The following is a 14,192-nucleotide window of genomic DNA, read 5'->3' on the forward strand; positions in this document are numbered from 1 at the left end:
CATCCCCCTCTCAGAACAAAATAGACCCAAAGAAAAGGGAAACCACTTTCTTGTACTAAGAAATTGCTTAACATTCATATTAAATGACTTGCCAGTCTTCTTAAGTATCTTTTCCCAGTGTCTGGGTAGAGAAACCCTTTTCTTATACAATATGGAAACAGGTATGGACAGCATATAGCAGTGTTCTTGTTACAAGTCCGAATGGAGAACATCAGAGTATGTGTTCACTTTGCAAGGCTTTCAATTTTAAAGGTGAACTGGGACTTGCGCATTCACCCTCAGCTCTGGGGAAAGCAGATGTTGGGAAGAGCTGTCCATATCCTGCTCGAAAACCTCACGGGCAGCGCATATAGGCTCTTACCCTCTCCTGCCACACAACCAACTGCTGCCCCAGTTCCTTTCTTAAGGGAAACAAATGCTTTGGATCACAGAATTCACTTTGAGCTGCCACAATCAATCGTAAAGTGAAAACCATGTGTAATGGGTTCTTGGGAGGCTCCAAGGCGGCCAGGAGCTATGCCAGAATTCAGACCATTGTTTTACAGCTATGGAGAAGTGAGCACTTGACTGACCCCGACTTTGTTATCTCTTAAAGGTTCCTGTCATTGTCTTTCTTCTTAAGTTTTCCACCAAGGCAACAATATGGCCAGATAATAAGTGCAATATATTATTATTATTATTATTATTTTTGAGATCTAGTCTTGCCATGTGGCCCAAGTGATTGGAAACTTGCTACATAGTTCAAGCTGGCATCAAACTCATGATCCTCCAGTCTCATGCCCAAGAGCTAAAATCATTCCTCGCTTGCATTATTCCTAAGACTTCAATCTGATAATTCACCCACACCGGAGTGTTTTAAAAACTACAGCATTAGTAAATAAACTCCCTTTTCATTGGCATTTAAGAAATTCAGCTTTTTGTCTTGATTTCTGGACAAATGGTGTTTGTCAGAAAATGACGGTCCGGACTGGAGTTGCACATGCGTGCTAACACTGCAGTCGCTTCCCAGCGTCTGGCAGGATTTATGTCACTAGAATTATCCAGAAAAGTAACTTGAATACATTTAACATGTGTTTCCTCCTGATACTTCGTTTTCATTCACCCCTCTTCACTCATGCCTCCTAGACTGCATCTTTATAAGGAAGGAATATACTACTAATTTCATTCAAGAGAGTAGGTCTTAGGGTCAGACTATACCAATCAAACTCGACACATTTCAATTTTAGACATGGTACCTTTTGTAATTTACAGAGCGGAAATGACAAATTTGTCAAATTTAGTTGCAGGACAGCCGAAGTCTTAGTGGGTTTATTTATAATTAAGCTGAAGTAAAGGATAGTGACGGTGTCTGAGGAAAACGCATGCGTGGTTAACCACCTGGACCAGGAGCGCAGAAAGGCCACTGTGCAAGGGTCAGGCACTGTAACAGTGGAGACCCAGTCACTACGGGAATGCCAGTCAGTCCTGGGAAAACCAAACACTAAGGGGACAGCGACTTGTGAGGGAAAGCAAGGGAGCGGAGGGAAGAGGGTGGGTGAGAATGAAGTATAAATAAGGACATGTTTGGACGGAAACACGGTTTCCATGAGAGCTTTAAAAATTCAACAGAAAACTGAGTGAGTCCAGGCGAAGAGAATACACATCTAGTGAGCTTCTAGAGGCGGCATCTGGATGGAGCGAAAATTATTACACCCAAAAAGAGGCTAAAGCAATTTTTGCAAGGTAAGATTTATGTGGGACTTTATGGCTGTATAAATTGACTTTAGGAAGGAAGTTTGATGCTTACCTCCTCATGGAGCTTTGGCAACAAACTAGATGAGGTAACTTTTAGGATCACTTTAGCCCAGAAACCACACATTTACACACATAGGTTTTCTCTGTGAATATCATTAAGGAAAAAGTTAGCATAAAAGTATAGAGAAAGGATAAAAATAGTTCAAGGACTGGTCACATGGAAATATAAATTCTATACAGCACAGAAAATAATGTTTAATATATGATAGATCACATGCTTTAAAATGTGCATATTAAATTCCTCTGAGTTTAACGAACATTTCAATTAAATAGGTAAATAAATAATTCACTTTGGGACAGTAGGATACAGGAAAAACGGTAATAAAAACAATTGGGTACTGGATCTTCACAAAAGTATCTTTAAATGTCTAGGTGGTTATTAATTGGATATACACAATGAAAGAAAGGATCAAATATATTTTTTAATATTTCTTTTTGGCTTTGTTAATTCTTCACAAACTTAGTCTGAATGATAGAGAACTTCTCAACCAATATGACTCTAAAGAATTCTTGAGATCGGCAACTTAATTAGTATCTTAAGTTAAGACAACATTAAAACATGGCCACTCTCTGGATCCAAGTGCAAACTCCTAATATTTGGTGAATTTGTAAAAAACAAAAAAAAGACCAAAACAAAAAAGAGCTAACAGCATGTTCTCTTTTAAAGCAAGCAAAACAATAATCATAGGATAGCATGTACTAGAAAGAAATGGTCTTTAATATCATCTTTGACATATTAAACCCAAGTGGCAAGGGTCCTTCCACTATTCTTTACATGGACCTAAACGCTGTCTTGTAATATGCCAGTTGTAAGCAGTAACTTTCTAATCACTGGGATTAGAAATTACAGTATTGACTGAGCTAAACTCTTTCAGAAAATAAGGCACAACTACATGATCACAAGTATAAACAATAAAATAATGAACCCCAAAGCTAAAGGAGAAAATACTCATGCAAAAGTCTGTACAATGGCTACGGATAGATGACCCAGTTCAGAGAAGCACAGAATGTCAGACTTGTGGCTGGACCATGTTACAGTAAGTTCATCACTTCTTACAGACACAGTGGTTCTTCAATTCTATTTTATACAATTTTACATAAATTCAGAAAGTTTATACACAGTATTCACATGTGCAACAAGAACAATTTGATCATTAAAATTCAGGCAAAGGGCAATTAAGACACGGCAATATGTGGCACATTATAATGATAGATCATTCATCAAGCTTACGTATGGGAATACTAAATTGATGGCACATTTAAATCAGATAGGTTACCTTGATTTTCATAGCCAAAGTGCATTAAAAACTGCTAGAGTGAAGCAGGTCACAAATATCAAAATATACAGCTGTCGTTTGCCGTCCACGTTAGGCTAGACGTCTTCTGCAAATGCAAGAGTAAAAAAGTAGCCGGAAAGACCTGGAAACTATATAAAATAATTGCAAAGACTTTTAAGGGGTGGGAACGTAAGTCGGCAGTTGCTGTCACATGTCGCCGTAAGGAAACTATTACACCAGCTAATGCCACTTTCAGAGGTAGTTGAACAAAATGTTGATTTGCACACTGCACTGAGGTTTTTGTGTTTCCTTCTTTTCTTTCTTCAGAAGGACTACGTCCTGTATCAGCAGCCTTGCCTGCTTTCTGTTAGAACAGCTCTGTACATACAGTTGATTGGACACAAACCAGCACATCTTGATTTCCGTGCTGGGGTTTGCAGCTTGCCAATACATTTTGCGTTGTAGGCAAGAACTGGGACTCTGTATGTGCCAGCTCTAACCCACAGACAATAGAACATTACTAGAAACATCTAAAGTATGCAGCCGAAAGGAACTCAGAAGAGGGTTTTTTATTTAAATGAGAAAAAATGTTAAATGTTTCTAATACATACTAAATTGTAATAGTTAAGAAAAAACAATGGTCTGGCTTCATTTGTATAGTAGCATGTGGGAGGGAACCTATTTGGGACTTATGACATGAGATTAGTTGGGGCAAAACAAGACTACCTAAAAACACATGGTTTTATTTGTGGCCACCTGTCGTCTTTTGTGAAGTGGAGGTGAACAAAGGGAACGCTTCAGTGGCTTCAACTAAAGGATGAATTTTAACTCAGAATTTTCATGAAGCAGTGCTGTGAATGTTTGCATTTTTTAAACATACTTCAAAGTACTTATAAGCAAAAAACCAAAAACATGGGACTACTTGAAAGGATTTACAATGATATAAAATGCATGAATAGCTCAGTTTATATGATCCAACTATTATTTTAATAAGAAGTCATTGTATCACTGTATTATATAAGCTCAAGGATCTATATTTATCCAAGTCTTGGGACTTAGTCTCCTTATCCATTACTGACGGCAGGACTTAACTTTGCTTAATAATTAAAGATGCATGTTAGTCTCTTCTAGTTTGTATATGTTGTAAGTATGTCATAAACATGAAAATTCCTGCATAATCCTGACAGCAAGTGTGTACTGTAAATTCTTTCTTGTAGATGAAATATTAGCTCTTATCTTTCTCTGCTGTTGTTATGAAATGACTGTACTGATTGAATGTGGAGCTTCATATTTCTTCAGAAGGATAATTTAACAACCAGCATGTGGTAGGTTCAGTCTTCGATGCTCTTCATCTCCAGTTCACAGGACCATGAAGCTAAAGCTCAGTCCCAACAGTGACAGACAGATGATCCTGACGGGGTCTAACAACCTTGTTTCTATTTTAATCATTATTTAGGAGTTCCAGGACTATACATACTCTTTTGTTTAGCTGTAATGTAATTAATTCCATAGCACTAGTTATGCAAAGTTAAAAGATTTCCCAGTTAACACGGAGCCCTCATTAGAAAAATGAAGTCGACCTTCCATCTCTCCAAGTAGTCTTTCTTTCCTATTGGTCAGAGAAAGTGTAAAGAAGAATTCTAGTCTGTTCTCAGCACTTTATAGGGTCTTCACAGAAAGGACAACAGCAGTATGGGCCCCATCTTTAAAAAGGCTAAACTGCATGCACAGTCACAGTGAAGCTGAGCTACACTAACCAAGACCGAGCCAGGTAAAGGGCAGCAGATTCATTTAGAAAGCAAACTTCATGAAGAGGCTGGAAGAACAAAGTAAGGCTGTAGTGTGAGCTAATTTCAGAAGACTTTCCACCAGCAGAAACAAGACCAAGCCACCACACAGCGCTATTACCCTCCAGCTCAGGGCGGAGAGTTTTATACAATATTTTAGGGCACAGTATGTGGGTATTTAAAATAAGATAAGAAAATGGAAAATAACTGTAGTTTTAGAAATACAACCCTAGAAGTACCATAAATTAAACCATTTAATTTTACATAGGTGTTCATCAAATCCACTTGAGAATTTGATCAATACTGCCAAAACAAAAATGATGCTTGACTTCATGGTTAGCACGTCATTTTAGCATAAACTGCATTTAGGACACTCAATCAGTGTATAATGTAACACCATCATTGAGCCACAGACCTATCAAGGAGAAAACAAAGTCTTACACTCCTGTAAGAGTGAACACCAAGAGAACACATCATGTAATCACTGTGTTATTGTGCAACAGAAACCACAACAAATAACAACCATCCATACACTTTGTACATATAATTTGAGAAGAAGAAACTAAGGAACTGTGTTCATCATCTGTGAATAATTAAATTATATTTAAAAAAATACATTGCTATTTTCCACGCAAAGATTATTTACATTTCATTGGCTAATTATGACCTTGGCATGAAAGCTGTCTGGGGGATTGGATGGAGAAAAGTAATCAAAACTAAACCCACGTCTCACAAAAATAGAGTTTTACTTGATACTGGTAACATTCCAAAATATACGCATTCCCATTTGGCCTACTGTGCACCCAGAGTCCTAATCAACTGTACTGGAAGTCTAGCGTTAGTGTGTGCACTCCTGCAGCTGGGATGCCTGTCAGCCTTGCAGGTCATTGAAACATGCATCACACACGCGGACAGGCTTCTTCGAAGAAGGGGTTAAGGCATTTTTGGCTGAGCACTCGGCGCAGAAGATATTTCCACACTGCCGGCAGTGATGCTGTTAAGGCAAAATTTAAAACATTTCAAGCACAAAAGTTATAGCAAGAGCATTATAAATACATGACGGTTACAAACCACACCGTCAAAGTGTGCTGACAGATTGCAGTACGTGAATTATTTCCTATGTAATTTAAACCTTAAGCTGATCAAACACAATGGTAACATTCTAGGTAGCCTTTGCTCATATCCTAGAATAATTCCCTGAAGAACTCTAGGAAACCCTTCTTTAAAGCACTAGAGCTCCTATCAAATGGAACACTATTCCTCGTCACCAATAGTCTCAGGACTCCAGCTTCACGCAGAATTAAACATAATAGAATTGTTTATACATATTTCATTAAGTCTCTGCTTTTGCTTCTTTTAAAAGAACTCAAATATGCTGGACGGTGATGACACATCTTTAATCCCAGCACCCAGGAGGCAGAGGCAGGCGGATCTCTGAGTTTGAGGCCAGCCTGGTCTACATAATGAGTTCTAGGATAGTCAGGCCTATGCAGAGAAACCCTGTCTCAAACAAATAACAAAAAAAAAATCTCAAATATAATTGAAACACATGAGTGTGCTGTCTGCCCTCCCCCTCAGAAGACAACTGTTCAGAGGCTAACAGTAGATAAACACGGGATGGAAATGTGAACTAAAGTCAAGCACACATGATAACCCGGAACTAGCAAGCACGGACTGATGTTTAGAACATCTGTCGCTGAGAGAAGGAATTGTAACAGTTATCTAAATTATTCGATTATTAATAAAATCTCGGGAGTCAGACAGTAGGGCATGAACCTGGAAGATCCAAAAGGCGATGGAGAAAAGCCCAGCTGACCCTCCTCTCTGTTTTTCCAAGACCCAAATGGGCCAGTGAAACTCCTAAGCCCCTTCTCCTTTCTCCTGGAGACAGTGAGCAGGACACACCCCCCCGTAGAGGTCACTCACCCGTCTCACTGTGACAGAGAAGCACTTCCCACACGACATACAGTTCTGCACTTCATTGTCTTCTGCCCACTTTCTGTTCAGTGCTTGCGTGTGTTTGATCTGTTTTTAAAAAGTTTTGTTACATTAAAATACTAATATTTCACAGAATGATGAATTGCTTACTTCTAATTTGTTGAAACAGATGGTTTAATCATCTTCCAGTTGTCAAAATAGCTAATTTCTAAATCTGAATGACAAAATCAAATTAATAAAGTTTTATTCCTCAGAGACGCTGACAATTATAAAGCTCTGGCAATTTCACATTCATTGTGTTACAATAATCAATGTTTCCTCATGATTGTGAGAGAAACCTAAACTACTTCATTTTCTGCTCTTTTCCTTGACACAAGGTCTTGACCCGGTCTAGGCTGACTTCCAACTCAAAGTAATCTCCCTACTTCTTTCTTCTTAGTGCTAGGATTAAAGTCTGCACCAGCATGCCTGCTTGAGATCGCCTCTTTAGATACTTACCAACCGACCTGTTACTTTACATTCCTAAATTTTTAAATTCCCTTCTCTGTGTCAATCCATGAATGATGTTACTGTCAGGTGAGAGACATCTGGAATGTCTTATATTTCATATAATCACCCATAAAATCCATAGGATATCTCTACATGGATAGTATTTATCTGAAAATATTTCTTCAACATGCGTTTTACAACATTGTGGTTTTACTGCATCTGTGTGGTATGCAGTACTGGAGACTGAACTCGGGTCCTTACATAGGACAGGCATATTCTCCACCCTGAGCCTCACCTGGAGGGACTGGTTCTCCCGGCCCAGCTCCTGCACGGCTGCGGTCGTGTTGTCCAGCTTCCTCTGCAGCTCCAGGACTCTGCTCTGCAGCTTTTCTATGTCGCCTTCTCCTTTTAGGCATCTTACGGGACAGATTGCAAAGAGATCATCAACATTTAAGAAACCATTAAGGACCTTTCTGGAATCGAGGTAATGGACTACTTTGGTAATTTTAAATATAATACATTAATTTCAGCTATTTAATTTCTTTTAAAGTCTGATTTTTTTTAATGGCTGCTTATATACCTGAAGAGATTACACACTTTCCTCCATTCTGTGTTTAGCAGGGAAATGTGGCATATGACGATCTATTACTTAAATAGGGTCAAACTAATTTTTAAATTTCTGTTTTTGTTTTCAAAACAGGGTTTCTCTGTGTAGCCCTGGCTATCCTGGGACTCACTTTGTAGACCAGTTTGACCTTCAACTCAGAGATCCACCTGCCTCTGCCTCCCGAGAGCTGGGATTAAGAGTGCGCCAGCCGCCACAGCCAGCAGGGCAAACTCAGGTGTCAATCACCTTTCCAGCAGTGCTCTTCTTTCATCCTGATTATTCTGAACCGTCGCTTCTAAGACAGCAATTTCACCCCGCAAGTCGTCCGTTTGCTTCTCCAGCTCACTAACTCTCCGTTGACTGGACTGCCACTCCTTCTTCACGGTGCCCAGGTTCTCATTTAATGTTGTGACCTGCATGGTAAGCTTAGCCTCGTTCTCTTCATGTTTCTTCATTCCTGCTTCCTTTTCTTTTATTTCAGAATGCTGAGGGAAAAGGGGGACGGGGGAGCTATTATGTAAGTAGTGCAAAATAAATTTCTACGTATTGAAATTAAAATACCAAAGATGCAAATCATACTGTTTGTAAAGGAAGCAGGAGAACACATTACATCATACACTAAAATCCTGATTCTGCACATAAGTGTGACTTAAGTAGGTTTGCTCAAATGTCACAATGAGCAGTAATGAGGATCAGCAAGGCTACAACTGGAGACCCTGTAGTCAATCAGAACAAGGCAATAGGCATGTGCTAAGAGCAAGCAAAGGTCCTGCTGACAAGGCTACACTTTCCTGCCTCAGTGCATCCTCTGTCTTTCATCAACCCACCAAAGCCATAACACAAACCCTCCAGATCGACTAAAAAATTTGGCAAAGTTATCGGGCGAGATGTGGAATCGGTTCAGTCAAGGAAAGCCAGATGCTTCCTATGAGGTAAATGCAATGCAGGGAAGGAAAAACAGACTGCAGGCATCGTAATTCCAACTCCAAGTGTCTGCTCCCAGTTTCCAACATTCTCTTTGAATGAGTATGTCCAGTGTGTCCAGTGTGTCCAGTGTGTCCAGCTCCGCTCGCACACCTCCATGTCTACGGCTGTGTGCTTGCTTGTTTGTTTCTACACTAAAAATGCTTTGCTACTTGTATCTAGTTGGATTTTCACCTATATAAACTAAAGTGTGATCACAGAATAAAATATTTCCTAAAACAGCAGCTATTTGAACAAAATTGATAAAAACCATTTCATAGTCTGTAGGTAGAAAATCTTCCTGGACTGTTTCAAAGCTCCACTTTAAAGCACGTTTCCCGCCATTAAGTTGGTTCACCTACCAGCTTCGCTTCCCTCTCAGAAAACTCCTCCTTCCGCTTCTCTTCCTCCTTCTTCACCTGCTCTCGCAGCTGCCGCTGACTTTCCTTCTCCTGCTCCAGGGCCGCCTTCAGCGAGTCCGCTTTGCCTTGAAGTTCTAGTTTCTGCTGAATCAAAAGTTGTTTGGCATCCTTGAGATTTGATACTTCCTGTTGAAAAGAGCCAGAAACAAATCATCCCTGTGCCTGGACTCATTTTTTGTTAACTTTACACAAGGTAAAAATCACTTGGGAAGAAGGAATTTCAATTAAGAAAATGCCACCCCACATAGCCTGTGGGAACCTGGGAGGTATTTTCTTGGCTGGTGTGGGCCGGCCCAGTGGACTGTGTGTCACCCCTGGGTGCTATAAGAGAGCAGGCTGAGCAAGCCACTGACCAGCTCCTTGCAGCTTTGCTTCAGTTCCTGTCAGCAGGTTCCTGCCCTAACTTCCCTCAGTGATGGAGTGTGAGCCGAGAGTCATAGAATGAAACAGGCCCTTCCTCCCCAGGCTGCTTTTGGTCATGGTGTCCATTGCAGTGACAGAAAGCACACTAAGACAACTTTTAATCACCATGTCAAATGGCAGCTAAAGTCTATGCAACTTTTCACAACACCACAGACAAGTCTTGAAGTTCAATATTTCAAACCTCTGATGCGAAGTGTAAGATTATTTACTTCCTACTCACTAGTCTTTCCCGCGGGTGATACTTCACATGTGCGTGTTTTAATTACGTCATCTGAAACAGATCTCTCCACTTTTCTTTCAGTTTGTTCACTTAATGTGTTTGTCAGATCATCATTTAGTTGGCAAACATAGCATTACACCCTGAGTATACACTGAATCAGATCCATTCTGTGAGTTACACAATCACACACGCTGGAAGATGAGGAGAAGCGGAGGGGAGCCCGAGAGAGCATCGAGCTTCCCACGGAACTGTGCCACACTTCACAAAGCAAAGGGTAGAAAGTTTCTCCCACTGGCATCCTAGCTAAGCTTCTAAGGATAAAATGTTAAAACCATAAGATTATTAAGGAATCGGCTGGAGAGATGGCTCAGCGGTTAAGAGCATTGCCTGCTCTTCCAGAGGTCCTGAGTTCAATTCCCAGCAACCACATGGTAGCTTACAACCATCTGTAATGAGGCCTGGTGCCCTCTTCTGGCCTGCAGGCATACATGAACACAAAATATTATATATATAATAAATAAATATTTTAAAAAAGATTAAAGAATTTAAAGAAAAATAATTGAAAAACCAGACTCTCTTAAATCTCAAGTTTTACATGCTTATAAACTACTAATAAACATAATTTTCTAAAACAGTGTCCTACTTCATTTCAGATCTAAACTTATTCTGTATCTGCTTTGCTCTATTCAGTAATCAGAGAACAAAAGGAGTTTCAATATGGAAATACATATCATGCAATAAAGAAAACTCTGGCCGTAGTATTTGTCTATCACATAGCGAGTTCGTTCCCAGTCTCTAATTTAATTAACTTAGAGAGGAACATAAAGGAAAACACGCAGTCTTGACAAGGAAAGGTGCTGTGACCTACCTTCATGCTTTCTTGTTTGTGGGACTTGAGTTCTTCATTGAGCTTAGTGATTTCTTTTTCTTGTCTACATTTAATTTCCTCCATCTCTGCCAACTTAGACTTTTCATTTACTAGTTCTTTTTCTTTTACTAACTGTAGAGAAATTATAAATAAATTTAAACCATCCACTTTCTTAAAAATTAGTATGCTAAAATGTTGATATTTATGACCCTGGCTGGTGCCTCTCTGAGGTTAACTAGAGCAGAATATGCATCTTCCCCTCCTACCTAACCTGGCAATGTCACCGCTGAGGTTAAAGACCTACAGTAAATCCCGTGACATGAACGGCGCCTAGGCAGAGTAAGGCTGTGACATACAGCGATACAACTCATTTCCACAACTGCTACTGCTATCACTGTTTTTATATACGGTTCTCTATCATGGGTACACTTTTCAATCTTCAAGTTTTAAATAAATAATTTTTCAAAAAAACGCCTACTAGGGATAGAGTTAACACGAAAACAAGATGTGTCTGAGCTAAAATCATTGCAGTTAAGCACCAATTAAATATCGCCTGTCAGAACTTGAGACATAAATCCTGAATGCTGTCCCTGCTTCACAATCCCCACTCCTGAAAACACTCATGATTTTTATAATTAAAGGGAAAATTTCAATTTGGGGAATAAAAAAAAAATTCTATGGTGTGAAAAACATGTTTATAGACCCTCAAAAAGCAGTAAGAAGACTGGGTAGACACCGCAAGAAGAGGCGATGAAGCACAGAACCTGCGATTACACACGCTCTCACAGTCTCAGAGCCGCTGGTCTTCAAGCCTTGCGCCAGTCTAGCGCGGAAGCAGCGTACCTTCTCCCTCTGGGCGTCCTGCAGGGCTTCACTCTGCTCCCTCAGCAGCTGCTCTTTCTTTGCTGAGTCCTGCTCCAAAGCAGCTTTGGCAGCCTGCAGTTCTTGAATTGATTTATTTTGGTTTCCAATTTGATTTCTGTTTGAAATCAAGTCTTCTTGTGCCAGAGACAGCTTCTCTTCTACAGACTTATAAAAAGTTATAGCCTCAAATTAATGATAAATAAATTTCAACAAACATAATAGTTAATAAAAGTACAACAGCAAACAGTACATAATCACATGTCAATGAGACATGAAAGAAACAATTTAAAAGGAAATACAATTGAATGCTATGTGTGGACACGCACACACTTTCTAGGATCTCGGATGTCCCCTGGCCTGGTTAACACCTGGATAAACAAGACAGTTTTGTCATGGGGTATGTCACAACTGTCAATCTCATCAACAAACTTAAAGAAATGAGTTTAGCCTTCTATTTAAAGCTGCTTTCCGGCCAGCCAATGGCCCAGCCTCTGAGTTGCCCTTCTCAGGGCTGTAACAAGGATACAGCTGATGTCACAGCCACTGACTGCCCTAAGTCCCTCATGAAATAGTGAATATTGTCGTGTTAATAGATTCTGCGTCACTATGAAAACCAACCTTTGGGTATGTTGTGAAGGAGTTTCTAGATTAGGTTAATTCAGGCAGAGAGACCCACCCTAAATGGGAGCAGCACCAATCCATGGGTGGGGCTCCTGTACTGAATGGTAAGGACAAAAGCAAGGGTGCTGGCAGCAGCAGGAATCTGTCTCTACAGACACAATGAGACTTGATGCCTGAGCTCCTGGGTCCAGGACTTCCCATCATGGTGGACACTGTGTTCTACTGTGGGTCAAAATAAATCCTACATTCTTCGAGCCGCTTTTATCAGAACACCGGGGAAATAACAGATAAGGAGAGAGGTCCGTTTCTATCATAGTTACTGACTAGGCTCGTTTTGGAGAAGCTGAAGTGGAAGAAAGCCAAAGTGCCTGTTAGTTACATTCGGGAGGAGACATGTCCTACGGAAAGTGGAATCCCATCCTCAGCTATATCCAAGAATTTGCAGAAAGTGAAGACTAGGTAACAAACTTCACCAGACCTGACTGATGGAAGCATACAGTTCGCATTAGAGAAACACTTCCCTTGAAAGGGGGGCAGATAATGCAACTCAAGAAAGGATCTCTGCCAGCTAGGACCGCACCTAACACATAGTTAATAAAAAATAAAATAAGTGAAGCTGGGCATGGACATCTATAATCTCAGTACTGGGAGATTGAGGCAAGAGTTTGAGAGCACCCTAGAAAACACGGTGAAACGTCGACTCATGCATAACTAACTAAACAAATGAGTAAATAAGTAAATAATATCTAATTTTAAGATTATGCTCCTGAAAAAGGAAGGTTACGTCTTACCAGTAAATCAGTTCAGAATTCTTTCAGTATAAAGCTCAATCTTTAATAACAGTCAGTAGAAGTCTAAACCCTTTCAGACGTAGTCAGGTAATACCCAGAGTCACCTTGGGATTTTTAGATAATTAGACAATCAATTATTAACTGAATACCCTGTATAACATGGTCCTTAGCATAGAAGAGGGGCATGTAAAGCAGAAACTAATCAGAGAAGCTGAGCAAATGCTCACCACCAGATACACAGGAAAACAGAGTGAGACTCTGCAAAGTGAGGCATGTGGCAACCGCCTATGCTGTAGGAGGCTCCTTGTTTGTTTTTCTGACCACTCAGACTCCTGATATAATCACACAGAAACTATATTATTTAAATCACTGCTTGGCCAGTCACCTGAGTGTATTGCTAGCTAGCTCTTACATCTAGTATTAACCCATTTCCATTATTTTATATTTTACCACCAGGCTCGTGGCCTACAACCGGCAAGGTTTCATCGTGTCTGTCTCTGGCAGTGGCTCCATGGTTTCTCCTCTGACTCTGCCTGCCTTCTCCCAGCATTCAGTTTAGTTTTTCCCACTTAGCTCTGTTCTACCCTATCAAGCCAAGCCAGATTCTTTATTAATCAATGGTATTCACAGCATACAGAGGGGAATCCCACATCAGGCTTAGATGTTGTCAAGGAAAGAGGTTTTTAAAAGAATAAAATTTCCTGGGCTGGGGGTATAATTCAGTGTAGAATACTTCCCTGACATACATAAGACCATGAGTTTGATCTCAGCACTGAAATAAACCAGTGCATTTCAAAGCCTACTGTATAAATCTACTACAACTATAGTTGGTAATAGAACTTCTGCTCCAACAGGCTTGCTGGATTCTAGAAAGCAGTAGTACCCCTAAGAAATTCTGTAATAATCAAAATGCCCACAAAACCCTCCAAGTGGCATTAGTTTATAAGATTTCAAATGCATGGCCTCTAAAAATTTAAATTTATGAGACCCATTAATCAGTTCTTTGAAGTCTAGGTGAAAGACTGTGTCATGAAGTCTTTTTGAAGATGCCAAGGGCTACTGGTCTACCCTCTGTCTGAACATCTACTAATACACTCCCCCTTGCTCAGCACTGCTTCCCTTGGAACG

The 14,192-nt window shown here is 40.1% G+C and overlaps 1 protein-coding gene across 5 annotated transcripts in view; it reads right to left on the reverse strand.

Moving 5' to 3' along the window:
* Nucleotides 1-2,196: 2,196 nt before the first annotated feature.
* The window catches only part of Eea1 (early endosome antigen 1), a 147,349-nt gene continuing 135,353 nt past the window's right edge, over nt 2,197-14,192 (reverse strand). For all 5 annotated transcript variants that reach the window (XM_087902100.1, XM_087902099.1, XM_087902097.1 and 2 more), the window contains 7 exons: nt 11,632-11,817; nt 10,789-10,920; nt 9,218-9,403; nt 8,139-8,377; nt 7,581-7,701; nt 6,785-6,883; nt 2,197-5,852 (listed from right to left, as the gene is read on the reverse strand). In XM_087902100.1, the coding sequence (XP_087758226.1) occupies nt 5,730-5,852; nt 6,785-6,883; nt 7,581-7,701; nt 8,139-8,377; nt 9,218-9,403; nt 10,789-10,920; nt 11,632-11,817 (1,086 nt within the window). In that variant the 3' untranslated portion in view covers nt 2,197-5,729. The remainder of the gene's footprint in view (nt 5,853-6,784; nt 6,884-7,580; nt 7,702-8,138; nt 8,378-9,217; nt 9,404-10,788; nt 10,921-11,631; nt 11,818-14,192) is intronic.

This window comes from Myodes glareolus, chromosome 26 (assembly GCF_982192425.1).
Source record: "Myodes glareolus chromosome 26, mMyoGla1.1, whole genome shotgun sequence".
Classification (NCBI taxonomy): Eukaryota; Metazoa; Chordata; class Mammalia; order Rodentia; family Cricetidae; genus Myodes; species Myodes glareolus.